The sequence below is a fragment of the Tenrec ecaudatus genome, chromosome 17 (genome assembly GCF_050624435.1).
Source record: "Tenrec ecaudatus isolate mTenEca1 chromosome 17, mTenEca1.hap1, whole genome shotgun sequence".
NCBI lineage: Eukaryota > Metazoa > Chordata > Mammalia > Afrosoricida > Tenrecidae > Tenrec > Tenrec ecaudatus.
The window spans coordinates 23,528,143-23,550,023 of NC_134546.1; the positions used below are offsets into that span (position 1 = coordinate 23,528,143).

The 21,881-nt window shown below is 38.8% G+C and overlaps 1 protein-coding gene and 1 non-coding gene across 3 annotated transcripts in view; both read left to right on the plus strand.

The window, feature by feature from the left end:
* Positions 1–21,881, plus strand: part of SPAST (spastin) — a 93,824-nt gene that overhangs the window by 18,252 nt on the left and 53,691 nt on the right. Inside the window, exons 2-4 of one of the 2 annotated variants that reach the window (XM_075535337.1) lie at positions 4,539–4,625; positions 8,280–8,363; positions 13,094–13,189. In XM_075535337.1, coding sequence (XP_075391452.1) covers positions 4,539–4,625; positions 8,280–8,363; positions 13,094–13,189 — 267 coding nt within the window. The remainder of the gene's footprint in view (positions 1–4,538; positions 4,626–8,279; positions 8,364–13,093; positions 13,190–21,881) is intronic. The other variant, XM_075535338.1, reaches the window with a different exon arrangement.
* On the plus strand, positions 17,108–17,214 carry LOC142431132 (U6 spliceosomal RNA). The gene has a single exon (XR_012780699.1). It is a non-coding gene; the product is annotated as a U6 spliceosomal RNA (small nuclear RNA).

Here is a 21,881-nt window from a genome sequence, read left to right on the forward strand (position 1 = left end):
TGATCTGTTTTACATTTAGATCTCTGATGCATTTTAAGTTAATTTGCGTCTTCCTACTGATTAATGACATCAGTGCCATTTTCCATTGTTCTGTATAGTGGGGCTCCTGTTTGGTTGTTTGCTTGTGCATGTGTAGTTGATCTGTCATTTTTTGAAATGGCTATTCTTTTGTCCTTGCCTGGTTACTTTTGTAAAATCAGTTGACATTGTGTAGGTTTCATTGATCAATGTGTATTCTTTCTCCACATTGTAGTTTTAGGTAAGATTTATTGTGCCTTTTCTACTGACATACTATAACTTATAAGATTCTCATAATGCATTAACAACCTACACTTTAGTTACTTGATTAATTGCTGAGGCTGTGAATTTATTTTGTTACCAGGCACTCTGTTTGCCTACAGATACTGTACTAACTTTCTTCCAAACAGTTTTGTTCTATTAAAATATGTCAACCTACCTACCACTTTTTCATTTCACTTTTTATTAGAAAACACTAACAATTTTATTGTACAGATATAGTCAACTAATATATTTAAGTAACTGTATGAATCATAGAATCATACACTGCTGCTAGACATAGAAACTGATACAAACTCTTATTATTTTTGATATTTTAAATGGTTTATCTGTGACAATAATATTAACTTAAGATAATTTGAAGATCTAATGGAGAAATGTGGCATAAGTTTTTATCATGACAGATGCATAGGAATATGTTGTATATTTTGAGTTTTGAAGTGAAACCTCTCCCAGCCCATAGTTCAGAAAAAAAGTCCACCTGAAGTTTACTAATTCCCATGAAGCAAATTTAGTAACAGAGAGGTGAACTTGTCAGACTCCATTGTTTGGGATAGTGTGATGTGTGTGATGTGTGTCTGTTGGAAGGCTCTTCATACCTAGCTTAAGAACACTCACCTGTGCCTCTCCTATAGGCCAGAAGTGCCTGCCACTCTCAACCCCTCCAAACTCAGGACAAAGAGATGAAGTGTAAATTCCTTGGAATTAAGACAGTTTGGGGTCATCATTCTATATATCATATTTTTTTCTCTCTTCTGAGGTAATATTGTGGTGGGCAGTTTCAAGATTTAGTTCAAATTCACCTGAAATCTGCTACTCATATTTTGCAGACCAATTAAAAAAAAACAGGTATTTTTAAAAAATCATTTTATGAGGGGCTCACACAACTCTTGTCACAATCCACACATGCATCATTTGTGTAAAGCATATTTGTATATTCATTACCCTCATCATTCTCAAAATATTTGCTTTCCACTTATACCCCTGGCATCAGCTCCTCATTTTTACCCCTCCCTTCCTGCTCCCCCTCCCTCATGAACCCTTGATAATTTATAAATTATTATTCTGTCATATTTTTCCCTGTCCAACGTCTCCCTTCAGCAACTTTTCTGTTGTCCGTCCCCCAGGGAGGAGGTCACGTGTAGATCCTTGTAATCGGTTCCCCCTTTCCAACCCACCCTCCCTCTACCCTCCCAGTATGCCACTCACACCACTGGTCCTGAAGGGATCATCCGCCCTGGATTCCCTGTGTTTCCAGTTCCTATCTGTACCAGTGTACATGCTCTGGTCTAGTCAGATACTTTTTTTTAACTCTGAAACTAGCCCTTGTGCTGCAAAAGCATTGAAGACCATTCCATTAATTTTCTTCCATTTGTAACCCCTCGGACCAGTGTTCCTTCTGATAGGGCAGGAGGGAGACACCCACAGGGAAAAGCACAGTTGCAAGATATGACAAAATAATTTCCTGGTATGACGATGAATTTGGCTACAGCAACAGAGTGGTGGGCCTCATGGGCCACATGGCCTCCAAGGAGTAAGAGCCCCCTGAACCAGCAGCCCTAGCAACAGCACTGAAAGAAGGGAGCCCCTCAGCTGCTGGGGAGTCTTTGCCCCCAATTCAATCCCCCAACACACTGAGAATATTCCATCCAGACCCCCTGAAGGAAGGGGAGGGGCTTAGAGAGCTCAACCTTGTCATATACCATCAATAAAGTACACTGTACCCCCTCCCCCCAAAAAGAAAATCTTCACAACTGGACCCTTAGGTAACATTATGGATAAATAGAAAAAATTGAAGTTTTTAAGGATTTTGTCTTTCTTGGAATCATAGTCAATGTTCATGGAAGCAGTAGTCAAGAGATCAAACAATGCACTGTGTTAGGTAAATCTGCTGCACCAGACCTCTTTAAAGTATTGAAAAGCAAGGGTGTTACTGTGAAGACTAGGGTGCACCTGACCGATGACTCACAGGCATGTGAAAGTTGGACATTAAATAAGGAAGACTAAAGAATCGAGGCATTTGAATTGTGCTGGAGAAGGATATTGATAGTACCATGGACTGCTCAAAAGACAAACTGAACTATCTTGGAAGAAGTTCGGCTAGAGCGCTCCTTAGAGGTGAGAATGATGACCATATTGTCAGGACAGACCAGTCCCTGGAGACGGACATCATGTGTAGTCCGTGGAGGGCAGCGAAAAAGAGGCAGGCCCTCAGCAAGATGACACCATGGCTGGAAGAATGGGCTTAGGCATAGGAACAGTTTGGAGGATGGGCAAGACTGGGCTGTGCTTTGTTCTGTTGTGCATTGGGTGGCTGTGGGTCAGAACTAACAATGGCAACAGCATTGAATACTTATTCTGGACCAGGTATTGTGTAAATACTGGTGGTAAAAAATACTGATGACTTGAAACTAGTTTAATGATGACTTTTGGGGTGGGAAAATGCAGGAAGGAGTAGTATATACTTAAGAGATAGAGGACAAAAAATAAAAAGAGGACAGCGTGTTTTTTAATAATTTATTAGAGGCTCATAAAACTCTTATTACCATACATACATGAGTTGTGTCCAGCACATTCGTATATATGTTGCCATCATCTTCAAAACATCTGCCTTCTACTTGAGCCCTTAGTATCCACTCCGCATTTTCCCCCTCCCTCTCTGCTCCCCCTCCCCCCTGAACCCTTGATAATTTATAAATTATTATTTTGTCATTATCTCACACCATCCAATGTCTCTCTCACCCACTTCTCCACTGTCCATCTCCCGGGGAGGAGGTTATATGTAGACCTTATAATCTGTTCCTCCTTTCTCCCTCACCTTCCCTCCACCCTCCCTATATCACCACTCTCTCCACTGGTCCTGAGGGGTTCATCTGTCCTGGATTCCCTGTATTTCCAGTTCCTATCTGTGCCAGTGAACATCCTCCGGTTCAGCCGGATATGTAAGGTAGAATTGGGATTATGATAGTGGGGGGGAGGGGGGAGCATTCAAGAACTAGAGGGAAATTACATATTTCATCATTGCTATACTGCACCCTTACTGGCTTGTCTCCTTCCCTCAGCCCTTCTGCAAGGGGATGTCCAATTTCCCACAGATGGGCCCTGGGTCCTCACTCCGCACTCCCACTCATTCACAGTGCTATGATTTTTTTTTTGGTCTTTTGATGCCTGATATCTGATCCCTTCGATGCCTTGTGATCTCATAGGCTGGTATGCTTCTTCCATGTGGGCTTTGATGTTTCTCAGTTAGATAACCCCTTGTTTATCTTCCAGCCTATAGGACCCCAGATTCTATATATTTTGACAGCCGGGCACCGTCAGCTTTCTTCACCACATTTGCTTGTGCACCTGCTTGAGGACAGCATTTTTTAATTGTTCAGTGTGTTGTATTGATTTATTACAAGTCTTTCTAATCTGTTATCAAGAGACACAGTATTTTATTGGATTTGAAATTTCAAAGAAGAACATAGTCATTTTTATTTGACAGAATGGGCACATGAATTGGGAAGCAATGAAAAAATTCTTATCGATTATGTTTAATTTTTATATCCTTTTTTAACTTAGCGTGGATTGAGAATTAATGTTATACACCAGGCATTTGGTTCAAGGAAAATGTGTTACTAAATGTCACACTTGTAATCTCATGTACCAGTTCTCATGATGTAATAATCTGTTAAATAAAAGCTTACTATAGAAAGGCACCCAACAATGAACATATACATCAGATTTGAATACAATTAAACAGTGCCTCATCTCAGTGTTACTGAAATCATGTTAATACTTTAATTTTTAATTAGTAAATTATTTTCTTGGGGGCTCTTATAGATCTTATAACAATCCATACATCAATTGTATCAAACTAATTTGTATATATATTGAATACATTAATTTTCAGACCATTATTTCAAGATAAATTTCACCTAAGTAAACTTTCTTTCCCTAGCACAGCATTTCATTGGTTACAGATACCAATTTTGAGAGATGATAACCAAATAAAACCAAGTAAAGGGTCCACAACCCTAAAATTTAGGGAACTAACCCATGAAGACTGCATTTCCCCTCTTGGGGATGCTCAGCCTATGTTAAGATTGTAAAGACACTGAGAGATCCTACTACATTGTTTCTCAAACTTGTTTGGGGACAGCTCTACTTTTTATGTGCCACCTATCAACAGTAGACTTTGGGAAATAGTATACTTTCTACACTTGTGATATGTGCAATTAATTATTTCTGTTTTAAAGCAGGTCAGAAGGAGCAAGCCGTGGAATGGTATAAGAAAGGTATTGAGGAACTAGAAAAAGGAATAGCTGTCATAGTTACAGGACAAGGTAAGGTTATATTTGCTTAGCCATCTAAAATTATATTCACATGGGTGCCCTGAATTCAGATTAATTTGTCTTAATTAGTTTGTAATATTTTATTTTTCATTTATATTAAATATAGATTTTTTTCAATGTTATGTTTGTAGATTTACAAATAATGCTTTGTCACCTATAAAATGAAGGTGTAACCATATGTGCCCAAACTTGATTTGCTGTTGCAGATAATGGACTATTTCCATAAATTTGTGAATGTGTGTTAGAATTAGACCTGTCAGTTACTTACTTTGATACATATTTGGCGTAAAATTTATTTTTTATCATTTTATTAGGGGCTTATACAACTCTTACTACAATCCATACCTAGATCAATTGTGTAAAGCACATTTGTACATTCATTGCCCTCATCATTCTCAAAACATTTGTTCTCCACTTAAGTCCCTGGCATCACCTCCTCATTCCCCCCCCCCTCCCTGCTCTCCCCTAACCTCTTGAACCCTTGATAATTTATAAATTATTATTTTGTCATATCTTGCCCTGTTCGATGTCTCCCGTCACTTACTTTTCTGTTGTCCGACTCCCAGGGAGGAGGTCACATGTAGATCCTTGAAATCAATTCCTCCTTTCCAACCCACTCTCCTTCTACCCTCCCAGTATCACCACTCACACTACTGGTCCTGAAGGGATCATCCGCCCTGGATTCCCTGTGTTTCCAGTTCCTATCTGTACCAGTGTACATCCTTTGGTCTAGCCATATTTATAAGGTATAATTGGGATCATGATAGTGCGGGGGGAGGAAGCATTTAGGAACTAGAGGAAAGTTGTATGTTTCATCATTGCTACATCGCACCCCTGGCTGACTCATCTCCTCCCCGAGACATACTTGGCTTTTTAAAACCCCACACAGTTTTTCTTCATTTTTAGCTTTCTATTACTCAAAGTAAAAATTGAGTCTAATTTTACCTGGACATATAACACTAACACTTGATGCATGCTTTTGGCGCTCCTAAACATCATTGTAAGTACTTCATAAGTGTTGTATTCAATTTTTCCTGCAGTTTCATGTTCTGTAGAGGTTGTTGTTATACTTTCTTTTCAGTTAATTTGCTAAGTTACTAACTTATTTAGTAACTTCCTGGTTAACAAATGATTGAGTTAGGATTGGAGTCTAACTGTACTCTTGCTAAATCCTTATATATTAAGTTATGGATAATGTATACTTGGATACCACTTCAATTTACCATAGCAAGAATAAATTCAGAAGCAAAATTATATTATTTGAGATATAATATAATTATATTATTTAGGATTGTAGATATTTGTTGGCTGGATGACCACTTACTATCAGCTAATCTACAAAAATTAAATGTGCCCGATACTTACCCTCCTGCTTTTCTCTTTTCTTTTTATTTTGACTATTTGTTGAATCTTTTTAGCAGTATCACTAGTAGCATCATCAGAACCTGTACAGCTTTCAGAATAATAATGACAAGGATCAAGTTCTTGCTTCCCATGAGGTGGGAGAGAGGTTAGACATACCTCCACTCTCCAACCTTTAAGCAATTATGATACAAGCTTTCGTTCCCACCGTACTCTACTAGGTCTCAGTGGTCACAAAGAACTCACACAACACACTTTTAGTTAAGTGGTTTATTAAGAAATAGGGTGCAATTCAGGATCAGTCCTAATACACTACAGCTTAGAATCACAGATCAGACAGGCAAACACAGCTCTCTCAGCTCCTCTTGGACCTTGCAGCCCTTGTCTGAGTGTCATCAGGACGGGCTCTTCTTGGCTTTCTCAGGAGAAACTCCTGACTGGGCTTTGGTCTCTGTTACTAGAGGCTGCCTCTCCCATGGGGCCCTTTCCTGGCTTTTTGCCATTGGCTCTCTCTATCTCTTTTTTCCATCCTCAAGGCATGGCCATCCTACCAGGACCCAAACTGACCACTTTCCTCTTCATAGGTCACGGATACTTTATTTGCATAATAGGTGCTTTGGGGTTACAATTCACCTGGTTTACATAACCTGCTGACCAATCCCTATTAGATACATTTCAATCACAGGCCAGGCTATAGTTTAGGACCAGTCAAAAAGTATCAAACCAAGTTATTTACAATTTATCCATTTATTCTTTTCAGCACAGTATTCTCTAGCTTTTAGCCTTCCTTATAAAACAGCCAGAGGACCTGATGGTACTGTGGGTAAGGCTGGTCACCCAAAGCCTGTGGTTCACACTTACCAGCTCTCCATAGGAGCAATATAAGACCATAAAGATTTACAGTCCCAGAAGCTTACATAGATACAGCATGACTGTGGATTAGAATGGACTCAGGAGGAGTGGGCTTGGGTTTGGGGTTATAAAAGCCAAACAGAACAAGCAAATATGTGAGTCTGACTCTTTGAGACTTCATGAGGTTATGAACTCTATGGATTTTGCTAAAATATATTTGCTTTTATCAAATACATGAAAGAATAATTAGACGATAAATTGGATATAAGAAAAAATGGTATTTTATTCACCAAAAATGGCTTTGTATCATAAGAGAAAAAAACCAATGTCAAACTGTGAAACACTGTCTTCTGGCATTTAGAATTTTAATTTTTATCAAATAAGCTATCTTAGTCTTACTTAAGCATAGAAGTAACAGTATTATGTTTTGAGAATGATAAGGGCAACAAATGTGCTTAACACAATGGATGTATGTGTGGATTGTGTTAACAAGTATACAAGCCCCCAGTAAAATGATTTACAAATAAAAAAGTAAATGCCTAGAACATTTTTTTATAAAAAGGAAGAAGTAGCAGCATTAATATCTATGAGTAAACTTGTATATATATGGGCAATGACAAAGTATGTTCTGACTGCTTTCTGGCTTACGGCATTCACAAACTGACGCTGATTATAAAACATCTCATTAAAATTTTTTTTAATAAATAAAAATAAAAATTTTTAATGTGAAAAAAATCTCAGAATCTGTGGAATAAACTAGAAACACAGGAACTAAATAACACATCTGAGAACTCTGATTATGTGCTATAACATTTTTAGAATATGTTATTAAAGTCATATAGTTAAAAAACATTTGTTGTGAATTGGGGAGAGGTTTACAGAGGAAACAAGTTTTCTATTTAACAATCCCTAAACTTTTTGTTTCATGTCACTGATTGCAGGTTCTACAACATAATAGTACTTTTTCTACCTCCTTTCTCTGTTTCCATTTCTTTCTCTCCTAACCTTTCTGATATTTGTTTATCCCTGGACAAATGTTGCCTTTAATCACCAGTGGCTCCTTATCCTAAGGAGTGGATACCTGCCTGGGGTTATTGTTTCTCCCAGGGGTGAGTTCACGTCTAGAGCTAAGGGCCACAGTCTTGGGGAGTTCCATGCATTTCATTCTGAACAGAAAGATGGCCCTTTTTTATGATTTTAGATCTATTCTATATTTTTCACTCTTGCCAGGAGGACCTTATGATGTGTTATTCCTTTCAGAGCAGTTGGTTATGGTAACAGGGAACCATCTAATGCTTCTGTTCTTGGTTCATGTTTACTTAGTTTCTTTATAGTCGTTGACTCTACATAAAAGAAATTAGGTGATGTTTTGTCTTGAAACAGTATTAATCTAAGAAAAGTTAGATAATTAATTTTTTCTTTTTTTTTCAGGTGAACAGTGTGAAAGAGCAAGGCGACTTCAATCTAAAATGATGACTAATTTAGTTATGGCCAAGGATCGTTTACAGCTTCTAGGTATCACTTACTGTATTGTATAATCGGATATGAAATGTATTTGGAAAAATTCCTCAGTAAAACTTTAAGTTTAGAAGGGACTAGATTAGTTATCTTGAAAATATGACATAGGCTTTTTTCTTTTAACTTTTAGAAAAATTGTAATATATGAAAAAGTATGAGTATAATATAGTGAACTACTGATTGTATATTACCTATCTTTAAAAATTATTAACTCATGGACATTCTTATTTTATCTATGCCAGGAGTTAGCAAGCTACGTTTTCTGGGCAAAAAAATCAAGTTTTCTACCTGCTTTTATAAATACGTCTTATTGTTATGTTGGCACGTAGCCAACCTATTCCTTTACTGTTGTTTATGTCTGTTTTTACAATGCCGCGTCAAACTTACAGGTACTTCTCTATTCCTAGCTTAATTATTGTCTGGTCTTTGTAGAAAAACTTTGTTGCTCTGATCTGTATCCATTCTACTTCCCTACCCATTTTGTATTATTTTTAACCAAATTAATGACATTTTTAAATTCATAACTAATATTTGTAAATTATATGGACTCTTTCAAAGAAAACTTACCAAAGTACCATTATACACTTAAAAAATAAGCGCTCATTCCTTTTAATAATAAAAATGTAGGCTAAGACCACCAAGCATTATTGAAATTTCTAATAGTTACTACTTAATATTTTTAAAAACTATGTTTTTACTAGTTGTCATAAGAAGATCCATACGTTGTGAATGGCTGTTGTATTTTGTCTCTTTTCTGTGTCTGATGGTGGCTTTTCACATACTGTTCTCCTTGTAAATCGGTCATTGACAGCCTTCATCAGATTCACGGCCAACTTTTGTTTTGTAATGGCAGAACTGCTGGAAGTGGTTGTATGTTCTGCCGTTCGTAGCTCTTCCATAGGCTTGTTATGTGGACAGGAGTTGATGACCGATGCCTAATAACATCCTGCTGTCTTTGCTTCTGCACTCCTTAGAAAAGGAAAGAGAATCTTCTCATTGGCTGTTTGATGGTGGTGATGGTTACATTTTGTTGTTACAAAATCTAAAACAAAGTAGAACAAAATGTTCAACAAGGAATGCACTTGGTGGTTCTGCCATAGCTTGGTATAATGGAAATAGTGTAGTTGGCAGGCATGCTGACCTTTACTCATCTGTAGCTCTGTAATTGGAAGTCTGTTACTCAGTATGGCTGAGCAGCCTGTTGGCCAATTGTTACAGGAGGCTAACAGAAAATACTTACCTCATTATATTTTGTGAACACTGAATTACTGAAGGAACCTCACTTATAATAGGCACTCAAAAATGTTGTATTTTGTTCATCTCCATTACTGTAATTTTCCTTGTTTGTGAGGGAAAATACACACTCACTTAGACCTGTATTACAGTTGACCCGTGGGCAGCATAGGAGTTGAGATGCTGAGCTCAGCCCCAGCCTCACTCCCCTAATCTAAGATCCACACATACCTTGATTCCCCAAAACCTAACTACTAATAATCTAATATTGACCAGAAGACTTACCAATAACACAGTCAGTTAATTACATATTTTTATATGTTATATACATTACATACTGCAGCCACTTAAAGCTGTGTTTTCAATACAAGGTAAGAAAGAGAATTTTAAAAGGCAGAGGTTTTGGGTCTCCTGACAAGAAAGCTGCAGCAATGACCTTACAGCTTTTTCTCTCGCTCGCTTTTTACAATGGTCCATAAGCTGGATTCATTCTTGAAATGGTGGCCAAACTGCAAAGGCAAAATTTGCTAGAGATGAACTACTCAGGTGGAGATGATTAGCACCACACAACATGTTTAAAAAAATGCATAAAGGTGGACTTGTGTAGTTCCAGCCTGTGTTGTTCAAGGGTTAACTATGTGTATATGTCATTCTTTCATTTTGTATGATCTTTGTGTTTGTAGTGTATTTTTTCCCCTCTGCATTGTTTAAATAAACAACTGTGGTTGCTTACAGATGGCTAACAAGGCCGGGCTTCTGTGGCTACCAGGATTGTTGTCCTACTAAATAAAGATTTCTACATGCAACTTTCCTCTAGTTCCTAAATGCTTCCTTACCCCCACCCCCTGCCCACTATCACGATCCCAATTCTACTGGACACATCTGGCTAGACCAGAGCATGTACGCTGGTACAGATAGAAACTGGAAGCACAGGGAATCCAGGGCAGATGATCCCATCAGGACCAGTGGTGAGGGTGGACGGAGGGTGGGTTGGAAAGGAAGAACCGATTACAAGGATTTACATATAACCTCCTCCCTGGGGGACAGAAACAGAAAAGTGGGTGAAGGGAGACATTGGACAGTGAAAGATAGGACAAAATAATAATTTATAAATTATCAAATGTTCATGAGGGAGGGGGGGAGTGAGGAGGGAGGAGGAAAATGAGGAGCTAATGCCAAGGGCTTAAGTGGAGAGCAAAGGTTTTGAGAATGATGAGGGCAATGAATGTACAAATGTGCTGTACACAATTGATGTATGTATGGATTGAATAAGAATTGTATGAGCCCCTAATACAATGATTTTTTTTAAAAAGGTTTCTATTGTTGCATATAGAATGAAATATTATGCTGAAGACTGTTGTATTAAAATTAATGATGTAATCTAATTGATACTTTCATATTTTGAGCTAAATTTCCTATCATTCTACATATTAAATATCAAGTGATAAGTGCGATGATTCAAAATAAGTTTGATTTTAGAAAAAAATTTGGTAACATTTAAAATTGAAGAATTTTATTTGAAATTATGATATAAAACATTGACATGATCTCATCAATTATATTTTTTCTTTGAAAAAGACTAATTTTTAAAAGCTTTTCATATTAGGTGATGGTTTACTAAGCAGATCGTCAGTTTCTTAAAAAATTATTTTACTGCTCTTATCACAATCCATACATATATCCATGTGCAAAGCACATTTGTACATATGTTGCCATCATCATTTTCAAAACATTTTCTTTCAGTTTGAGCCCTTGTTATCAGCTCATTTAACCCCCCTCCCTCATCCTTTCTCCCTCATGACCCCTTGATAATTTATCTTTTTTTTTTTTCATGTCTTGCACTGACCACGGCCTCTCTTCACCCACTTCTCTGTTGTCTGTCCCCCCAGGGGGGTTGTGTTATATGTTGAACAGGCCCACAGGGGCAGTTCTGCTCTTTTCTATATGGTTGCTATAGGTCAGAAGTGACAGGATGGCCATGAAATACTAGGTAGCAAAACTAAGGTTTTAGTTTCTGTGTCTTTTTATTGTTGGAGAATAATTAATGCTGTTGTGAATTCTTGTTGCTTTTCACTGAAGAGTTAGTTGATGGAGACATTTAAAAAATCACTATTTGTTCTAATTTATGTCTTTCAACAACCCAAATTTGTGTCTGCCTCAGTGATTTTAAGAGTATTATCATGAAGAAAAATCAGATGACCTACCTGTTAGCTAGCAACACAAAGTTAGCTACAGGTATATTGTATCAGCCAATTCTAGGATACAAAAGCTCTGCAGTACTTTGTGCTCTGTGCAAAAAAGGTAACTGCTATTTAACCTGTCCCAAAGGTATATGTGCTTGTACCTTAAACCCAGTATGGCGCCTGCTTGTCTGGGCTCAGAAATAGAGTTAGTGTATATGTGCAATGGTCTTACACCTATTCATTGTAATGCAAGAGAAAAGAATTAGTTTTTCTTGCATCAGTCAGCACGATGAGGATGGTAAAAATGGAATTCCAGTTAGGAGCAAGGCAGAAAGTCACATTTACTGTTTAACCCTTTAGGTCCTCAGACTACTGGGACTAAATCAAATTAATATCACCAGAAACGAAGTGGTAGAGCATGGGATTTGTCTTCCAGCATGTAAAGTTATATGAGTGAGGGCAGAGAATGGAGTAGTAATAGACCCTCGGGGTCTTTTCAGATGTTAGACCTACAATTTGAGTTCTTGTGTTCTTGAACTGGGTGAAGTGTTCATAAACTCCTTTCTAGATTTTAATTGGTTGCTTTCTTAAATAAATAGCAATGCCATTACACCCAGAGTGTTTAATCATGAAAAGCACCCACCTCATGCTGTGTCCCCTTCTCTCCTGTTCAGAGACCCTGGCTGTCAGCAGTTTCTCTGGGTTCGTTTCCAGATAATCTTTGTATATATACGTGTTTATGTGTTTAAGCGCAAAAACACCAATATACTGTCTACACAGTTCTGTACTATGCTTATTCCACTCCACTTTTCTTGTCTGGTACTTGTTAGAATAGCTGAATTTGCTCTTATTGTAAGTGCTGTTCTTCTTTCCTGCAATGTCCTTTATTTGAATCTTTTAAATTCTTGCCAACCTCCTCTGTAAAGTCTTTGTTGTGGTTATATTTATACTTCGTAGTCTGTTTATAATTACTGTTGTTTTTGTAATAAATTTGTATTTTAAGTTGTCATCTAAATGAATGATCTGAATGGTAGAGAACATAGTCACTGGAAAAAATCTCCGTGGTACCCTTACACTCTAATGATTTGGACATATTTTTATATGCTTAACATAGCTTGTTAATTCCTATTGCTATTTTATGTCTGAATTTTTACTAATGATATTTCAAAAAATAATTTTCTATTAATTCAAAAACCCTTTATGTAAAAAATTTGCCTTGAAATAATTTTTAATTTTCTTATACTTTTTTTCATTATGCATACTTTTTCCTTTTTTGCTTATTTTTTCTTTTTATCCTCCTCTGTTGCATAGAGAAGCTGCAACCTGTTTTGCAATTTTCCAAATCACAAACGGACGTTTATAATGACAGTACTAACCTGACGTGCCGCAATGGACATCTTCAGTCAGGTAGGTTTAAGCTAACCTGTAAGAAAGCTTATAAGCAAACTGGAAGCAATTAATCTTTTATTTAACCTATAATGTTGATTTAATTTTATAATGGTAGGTTTAATAGTGTTTTGTTTGTTTGTTTTTAATAGGGCTGTGTTGAAAATGCAGTATTCCTATTGTTCATAAACCAATACCAAACTTACTACCATGGAGTCAATCTTGACTCAGCAGCCATCTAAGATAAAATAGAACCTCTAAATCTTTATGGGCGCAAACTGCACATCTTTCTATCATGCAGTGGCTGGTAGGTTCGAACGCCTAACCTCTTGTTTAGTAGCCAAGTACTTTAGCACAACATTACCAGGGCTCCCCAACCATGGTGTGTGTCAAAATTGTATAGTGATGCCAGAGGTCCTCTAACTTTAGAGGGTTACATGATCACCAGAAGCCCAAAGCTGATTTCTGTGAAGTGGAGGTCATACATATTTCTCCTTGCACTCTACTTCTCAGTAGGATTCAATAATTCATTGTAGTGGTCAGAGCAAGCTCACAGACAATACTTTGAATTATAGAGTCTATTAGGGAAGTTAACATGTTACAATTCAAGCTCAGAAATGTTTGGAATACAGCCCTGCAGTCATGAGTAAGTCTCAGTCATGTATGCAAGCATGCCTCTTCCTGACCCTCAGACCCTTGCCCTCTTGGATTGGTGTGACTTTGTTCCTGCTCTTTAGCTCTGGCTGATAAATGCCCAGAGCCAACCCACACTGCCAGCAAGGCTCCTCCCCGGAGTTAGTCCACTCTCACACTCTGCGTGTTGGGGAGCAAGGACGTAGTTTGTGGGCTACATCTGACCACCTCTAGCTTTAGTAGGGAGAAGAATACATTGCCACCCCAGCCACAGCAGAGGACAGAGAGCCTCTACCCTGCCAGCCCACTTTTTTCCTATTCTGATACCAACCATTCCTCCCATGGCACTCTGCTTCTCTGGCTGAACTAGATAAGTCATTACAGTGGCTGCTCACAGACAGTACAGTTGTGAGGGCTTCCTGGGGACGTTAACAAGTTACCTCAAGTCAGGATCATAAACCATTTAGGATGCAATCTGGTCCACAGCAGTGCTTTTCCTCATCTAGAAGCCAAGTCTTTCTCTGATCCTCAGCCTCTCCGTCACATGGTTCCAGGAAGCCCACCTGCCGTTCTGCCTCTCTCCTTCATGGTCTCTGAGCAGCTCCTCCACTCCGTCTCAGTGTGACTCCTTTGGTCTGCCTCTTGGTCGTTGTGCTGTGACCTCTGTTGCCTCGTCATTTCAGCCTGATCTCACTTGTACTCTGCTTGTGCGTTTTTCTCTCTTGATAGTCCTGGGATTTTGTTTCTTCTTGCTTTTGAGATGGCTCTTGTATATACAGGAATGGCCACCCAAGCTAACCATTCCCTTCTGTTTGTGTCTCACATACCCATTTTTGCATGGCCTCACCCAATCATTTGGTGGGAGTTTTAGGCACATAGATTAAAGAGCCATATTTAATTAATTTCATTTCAGCACATCTCTGCCAATGCCAAAAGCACTTCACTCTGCCAGTAAGCCTCTGCCTCAAGGCACTCAGCTTTCTCAGTCCTTGGGCCAGGAAGCCCACTATGCCGTCTCCCACCAGTTTCTGTTCTGCTGCTATCAGTTCTCTGCTGTGCTGGTTGCTACTTCTAAGTAGTTTGCACTATCTCTGGTGATTCAGCGCTCTCTTTTTCTGTTTTTTTTTCCTTCCCAACGCTCTTATCTCTAGGGTCTAGAAGGTTTTTGGTTTGGGCCCTGGCTCTTTTTTCTTGGTAGTTGTGAGGGGTCCTCTTCCTGCCCCTGGGATAGCCTGTTATGAGCCTAGTAGGAGTACAGAAGTTTCCAGTTTGTTTGTTAGAGCTTCATACAGCTTATTTGTATGCCCCACCCTCAGTCCAAGGTGTTGAATTCTAGCCCTGTAGGTTGACAAACTTAACATTTCCGTAAGTGCCTAGAGGCACCCCATTCTGCTAGCCCACCTCAGAGCACTTAGCTTTCCTTGCTCTCTCAGGCCAGGAAGCCCACCATGGACTCTCATGCTCTTGGCTCCACCACTGCTACCTTCTGGTGTCATGCTCTGTGACCCCTGGGTGGAGGAAGTAGAGCTCACAGGGATCTTGGGGGAGGCATTCCAAAGGACATATTCTACACCTTTCACTTGTTTCTTGGTGGTAGTGAGTGTCCCTTTCCAGGTCTGAGACTGCACATCCTAAAGAGAGCAGGATGACAAAACCGACCAGTCTCCGCAGTAGAGTTCGCAGTAGTATTCCCTGTTTGAGCGTTCTCACTCAGTCCTTCAGCCTGCGTTACTAAGGCTGTGGTTAGAAGAGCCACACTGTAGCATTTTGGAAGAAGAAGACAGTGCACCGCATGTAAGTGTGTAAAGTTTTCTGATTGAACAAATTTCTTACTTTAATAATTCTCAGAATAAATATAGTTGCCATTAGTCTGAATTGACTCGATGAGAGTGAGTTTGGTTTAGTTTTGGTTATCAGGATAAATCGTAAAAAGCTTTAACCCTAAAGAGTTTGTGTTCATTTTCTTTGATGTCTTGATGCTTTCTCGTGCTTTTCCATGTGCTAGGTTGCATGCAGGGGTGGGGGTGGGGAGACAAACTTTTTTTAGAATTTACAGCTAATTTTTTTCCCTACAGAAATACATTTTTCTTATTTCAAATCCCTAGTCATCTGTCCTTGTAACGCTGTTTTGTAGTTGCTGAGAGGTGTTGAGGTCGCAGCTGTTTGCAGGGCACTGATGACTACTAGGCATTGAGCTCTAGCTAATGAGATAGCATGCACAGGTTTCGTTGCTTCGTGTTAACATTTTTGGGCTGTTCACTTGGATGGGTTCATCAGTTTTCTTAGGAACTAGGAAAAAAGTCCACTTTTAACTACTATGTGTGTCTATAATGCAAAATTATTACACATGCAAAGGAAATGAGAACGTGTGATCCATGTAAAAGAACAAGCCTGTAGTAGGCAGTTGCCAGATAGGCTTCCAAGACCCTGTCTGCCAGCACTAAGCAAATGACCTCCAAAAACCGAGACCCAGGCACAGCCTGGGGTTCCATGGGCAGGAGGCTATGACAGGAAGCTGATGAACTTCATGATGTCTGGCCACAAAGGAATCTCTGCCTCCCTGGAATCAGACAACCTCTTCAAGTAGGTAGGGACCATCCGCGCAGTGGCCGGTACTGTCTCTGAAGACCTGAGGTGCAAGCTCTCCCTGGAGTTCCCCAGTGGCTACCCTTAACAGTGCACCCACAGTGAAGTTCCTCACCCCCTGCTACCACCCCAACCAACGTGGACACTCGGGTAATGTCTCCCTGGACATCCTGAAGGACAAGAGGTCCGCCCTGTGTGATGTCAGGACTATTCTCTCCATCCAGAGCCTTCTGGGAGAGCCCAGCATCGACAGCCCTTTGAACACACATGCTGCCAAACTCTGGAAAAAACTCACAGCCTCTAAGAAATACCGGCAGGAAACCTACTCAAAGCAAGTCTCAAGTTTCCATTTGCACCTTGTGATGATTATATTAAATAAACAATATTTGTGGTTGGCAAAGAAAAGCCATTAGTAGAAACAAATACCAAGATGTTGGGTTTAGGAGACAATAAGACCAAAAAAAGACATATTATAAATATATTCAGAGAATAAAAGAAAAGAGGGTTTCAGTTCATAAATAGAAAAATCTTAACACATAGCATCAACTAAACTGTAAGAATAATGGAAATCCTAGATTTGAAAGCTACATTTACTTAAAAAAGAACTGCTGATAGGCAAAACAGCTGATTAGAGATGGGAAAAGAAAAAGTTTGTGTCCTTGTACCTGTATCAATTAGAAATAACTAAATTCAAAGAAGGTAGTAGAAAATTATTAAAAAGTGCTTGCTTCGGCAGCACATATACTAAAATTGGAAGGATACAGAGGAGATTAGCGTGACCCCTGCACAAGGATGACATACAAATCCGTGAAGCATTCCACGTTATTTTTTTAATAAAATGATTAAAAAAACAATGCCTTAAAGGTCTGCAAGAAAATAAAGCTTTAGCATGTTTGTAGTTGGAATATAATAATAGGAGAGAAAGTAAGAATCACAGAAAATATTTGAAGGAATGATGTTGTAAATTCACGTTTAATAGAAGACAAGAATATACATATAAACCCATTCACAGACACAGCATAAAAATGGAAAAAAGGTAATCTTCACAGCAATTAGGGAAAAAAGACTATTAAACAGCAAAACAATAATTAATGTCAGAGCAGTAGCTCACTTATCAGAAACTAGATGCCACAAGACATTGCAAGTATATTTTCACAGTGCTTGAACAAAATGTGAATCAAACAATTCTATATTTGGTGGTGGAAAAAAAGGGTATTTCAGAACAATTAGGAGAAAATGGAGAGAATATATGACCAATAGATGGTACACTACAATAAATAATACATTTTTCAGGCTTAACAGACACTGAGATTGGAATTTAAATTTACAAGAAGATATAAAAATACTGAAAATTGGAGATAATGTGAATAAATATGAGTGGGATTTAAAAAGTTTAAGGGAAACAACTGTCTTGACTACAGTTTTCTGTGGACTTTTAAGTCCTCTTTCTTAGTAAAGAAAAATTGTTAAAAGTCATATTATTTAAAGCAGAGGCTATAATACATTGGTAGACTTCTAACATACTCATATACTAGATGAGAAAAGAGTACTAATTATTGGATGTATAAAAACATTCTAAGTGTTTTATAATTACTACAAGTCATGTAATATTCTTCAGAATATTGGTATAACCTAAATGTGTATATTCAGATTAACTACTAAGAAATAATGCAAGGCGGAGGGAGGGGAGAAAAAAAAAGAGGACCTGATGCAGAGGGCTTAAGTGGAGAGCAAATGCTTTGAGAGTGATTAGGGCAAAGAATGTACGGATGTGCTTTATGCAATTGATGTATGTATATGCGTGGATTGTGATAAGAGTTGTATGAGCCCCTAATAAAATGTTAAAAAAAATAATGCAAGGCAGGGAATCAATAGAGAGGTCTGAGGGGCCGAGCCGAATCCCAATTACATGGACAGCCTCTCCTGCCCACAGAAGAATCCACTTCAGAAGACAGCACTGAAGCTACAGCTCAGGGAGAGTGGTATGTCTGATCAGAGCACACGGGAGCAAATTAAGGGAGAGGAAACGAGAGTGGAACACATCCTGGCCCACCAAGCCCTGAGGATGATATTCCTGCTCAGAGCAGCCAATGCACAGAGAGGACCATAGGGCCGGCCCCACTACAAAACACGATGTCCCTCACTAACACATAGCGCTATGGGGAACAACGCTGGAGACACAGTCTGGGAATTGCTCCCAATCTGATCCCACCACCCTGAGGCAAAACACTAAGGGTATGCAAAAGAACAGCAAAGGGAACAGAGCAACGAAGACCCCAGTGAATACCAAAAACAAACTTTGGGGCCAAGGCATGGCACCCCATCAGACTTGACTGGAAAACACTCCTAAAGGTTAACAAATTGACCTGGAATTATTCGCAGGCTTTTCTTTTTTGTTGTTGTTGTTTTTTCTTGGTGGTAGTTGTTTTTTAGTTTTGCTCTGTCTTGTTTTTTGTGCATATTATTATCTAGATAAGATAGGTGGGATAAACAATCTGGAAGAGAAAACAATGGGATCAACTGTTCTGGGGGGACATGCGAGGGGGAGGCAGGGGAAAGGAAGTGGGTATTAACAAACCTAGGGACAAGGGAACAACAAGTGACCGAAAATTGATGGCAAGGAAGGGTGTAGGAGGCCTGGTAGAGCTTTATCCAGGGCAATGTAACTGAGAGGAATTACTGAAACCCAAGTGAGGGCTGAACATGATAGGGGACAAAAGGAAATAGAGGAAAGAACAAGGAGGCAGAGGGCATTTATAGAGGTCTAAATGTAGGCATGTACATATGTAGATATATTTTTGTATAACGATGGGGAAATAGATCTATGTGCGTATATTTATAGGTTTAGTATTAAGGTAGCAGATGGACATTGGGCCTCCACTCAAGTACTCCCTCAATGCAAGAATACTTGTTCTATTAAACTGACATTCCATGATGCTCCCTTTCCTGACACAATTGCTGAAGACAAAGTGAGTATTTGAGCAAATGTGAAGAAAGCTGATGATGCCTGGCTATCAAAAGATATAGTGTCTGGGGTCGTAAAGGCTTGAAGATAAACAAGTGGCTGTCTAGCTCATAAACAACAAAGCCCACATGGAAGAGGCACAGCAGCCTGTGTGATCAGAAAGTATTGATCAGGTGTCAGGCATCAAAGAACAAAAAATCATATCATTGTGAATGAGGGGGAGTGCGGAGTGGAAACCCAAAGCCCATCTGTAGGCAACTGGACATCCTCTTACAGAAGGGTTGCAGTGAGGAGATGAGCCAGTCAGGGTGCAGTATAGCACCAATGAAACGTATAACTTTCCTCTAGTTTTTAATGCTTCGCCCCCCCCCCCATTATCATGATCCCAATTCTACCTTACCAATCTGGCTTATCCAGAGTATGTACACTGGTGCAGATAAGAGCTGGAAACACAGGGAATCCAGAACAGATAAATCCCTCAGGACCAATAACGAGAGTAGCAATACCAGGAGGGTAAGGGTAAAGTGGGGAGAAAGGGGGAACTGATCACAATTTATCTATCTATCTATCTATCTATCTATCTATCTATCTATCTATCTATCTACCTATCTATATCCCATCCCTGGGGGACAGACAACAGTAAAGTGGGTGAAGGGTGACATCAGGTAGTGTAAGATGTGAAAAAATGATAATTTATAAACAAGGGATCATGAGGGGAGGAAGGGGAAAAATGAGCTGATACCAAGGGTTCAAGTATTTTGAGAATGATGATGGCAACAAATGTTCAAATGTGCTTGACACATGGATGTATGGATGGTTTGTCTTGTATGAGCCCCCAATAAAATAATTTTAAAAAATAATTCAAAGACATAGCAAGAAATACTAAAAACCATTTATGAACAGAGAACAGGGAAAGATAAAATATTTGAGAAAAAATAAACTTAAGTAAACCTATATCAATAATAATAAATTTAATATATTAAACATTTCCAATCAAATGGCAAGTTTGAGAAATTAAAAAACAAAACCCTAAAGCCAGGTTGTACATGTAGACCTTGTCAGATGAAACACACAGAAATAAAATTAACTATGTAGTAGAAGCTCAATATTGGCAGTCAAAGCAAGGCCAAGGGCTGATTAAGGAATAGACCATCAATTGCTGGTATGCAAATTCAGATTGAAGCTACTGAAACGATATAAAATAAAATATAAACTTGAGTGCATCATACTTGAAGTTAGAGAACATCTCAAGAAGATATCTGGCACAATGACTGGAGACCGGATGAGTTGTCAAAGGATTTCAGTAGTATCATGTGTAGAAAAGCAAAAGGTTATTAAAAAGATAAGAAAGAAAGAAAAGACCAATATGGATATAAAAATGACACTAAAAATTATGATTGCATGAAGATTAGCTAAAGTGAATATACAATTCATGAGGTAACAGAGCTGAACAGAAAATTTCTTATATGGAGCTGCCAAAAATTCAAGCCAGATTCTGTGGAGGACATGGCCCAGGGGATATCATTGCTGATGTCAGGTGGATCCTGGCTGAAAGCAGAGAACACCAGAAAGATGTGAAGTTGACTTTTTGCAAAGACATTCAGCTATGTAGACATAGCAAACTGTAGATAACTTGGTGAAGAATGGAAATTGCACAACACTTCATTGATCTATTAAGGAACCTGCACATAGATAAAGTGGCAATTGTTTCTATGGAAGAAGAAGTACAGCATGATTGAAAATCAAGAAAGCGTGTGTTGGGGTGTATCGTTCATCGTGTTGATCTGTAGGCTGAGTAAATAATCCCCAAAGCTGTTCTGTGTGAGAAAAACATGGCCGCTGGATTGGAGGAAGGCTTACTATTTTCTAACAGAGGATTTAAAGCACTTACTAGTGAAGATCAAGGTCAGACTTCAGTGTGAATTGTACCTCGGACCTCAACTCATGTATATGAGGCAAGTGAATGCTTATTTTCTCAAATAAGGAAAACAGAAGAAATGATGCATTTGAACTATGATGTTAGTCCAAAATGTTGAGAGTCCTGTGGGCAGCCAGAAGTACAAGGAGATCTATCTTGAAGTCAGCACAGTCAGTGTGCTTCTTGGAGGCAAGGATGGTGAGACTTGCTTTACATACTTTGGACATTGTAGAGTCTTCTAGGAGATGGATTGACCCCGTGGCTGCCACGGTGGGCTCAAGCAAAGCAGCACTTGATGTTGAAAGACCGTGCGGTGTTTCATTCTGTTGTGTGTGAGGTCACTATGATTTGGACCTGACTCAATAGCACCTAACAAAAACAGGAGATGTGGACTTTACATATTCTATAAATCAATTCTTACCAATGGATTAAAAATAAAAATGTATATAATGCAAACAGCATAAAAAAGCTCAAGTTGTTGTATTGGCTTCTGACGTAATGGACCAAGTATCACTAGAGAAAAAGCCTCTTATAACAAACACCAAACAAGTTAATGCACCAAAAAGAGGACAAACATTTTTTTAAATAAACAATTTATTAACACTATCAGT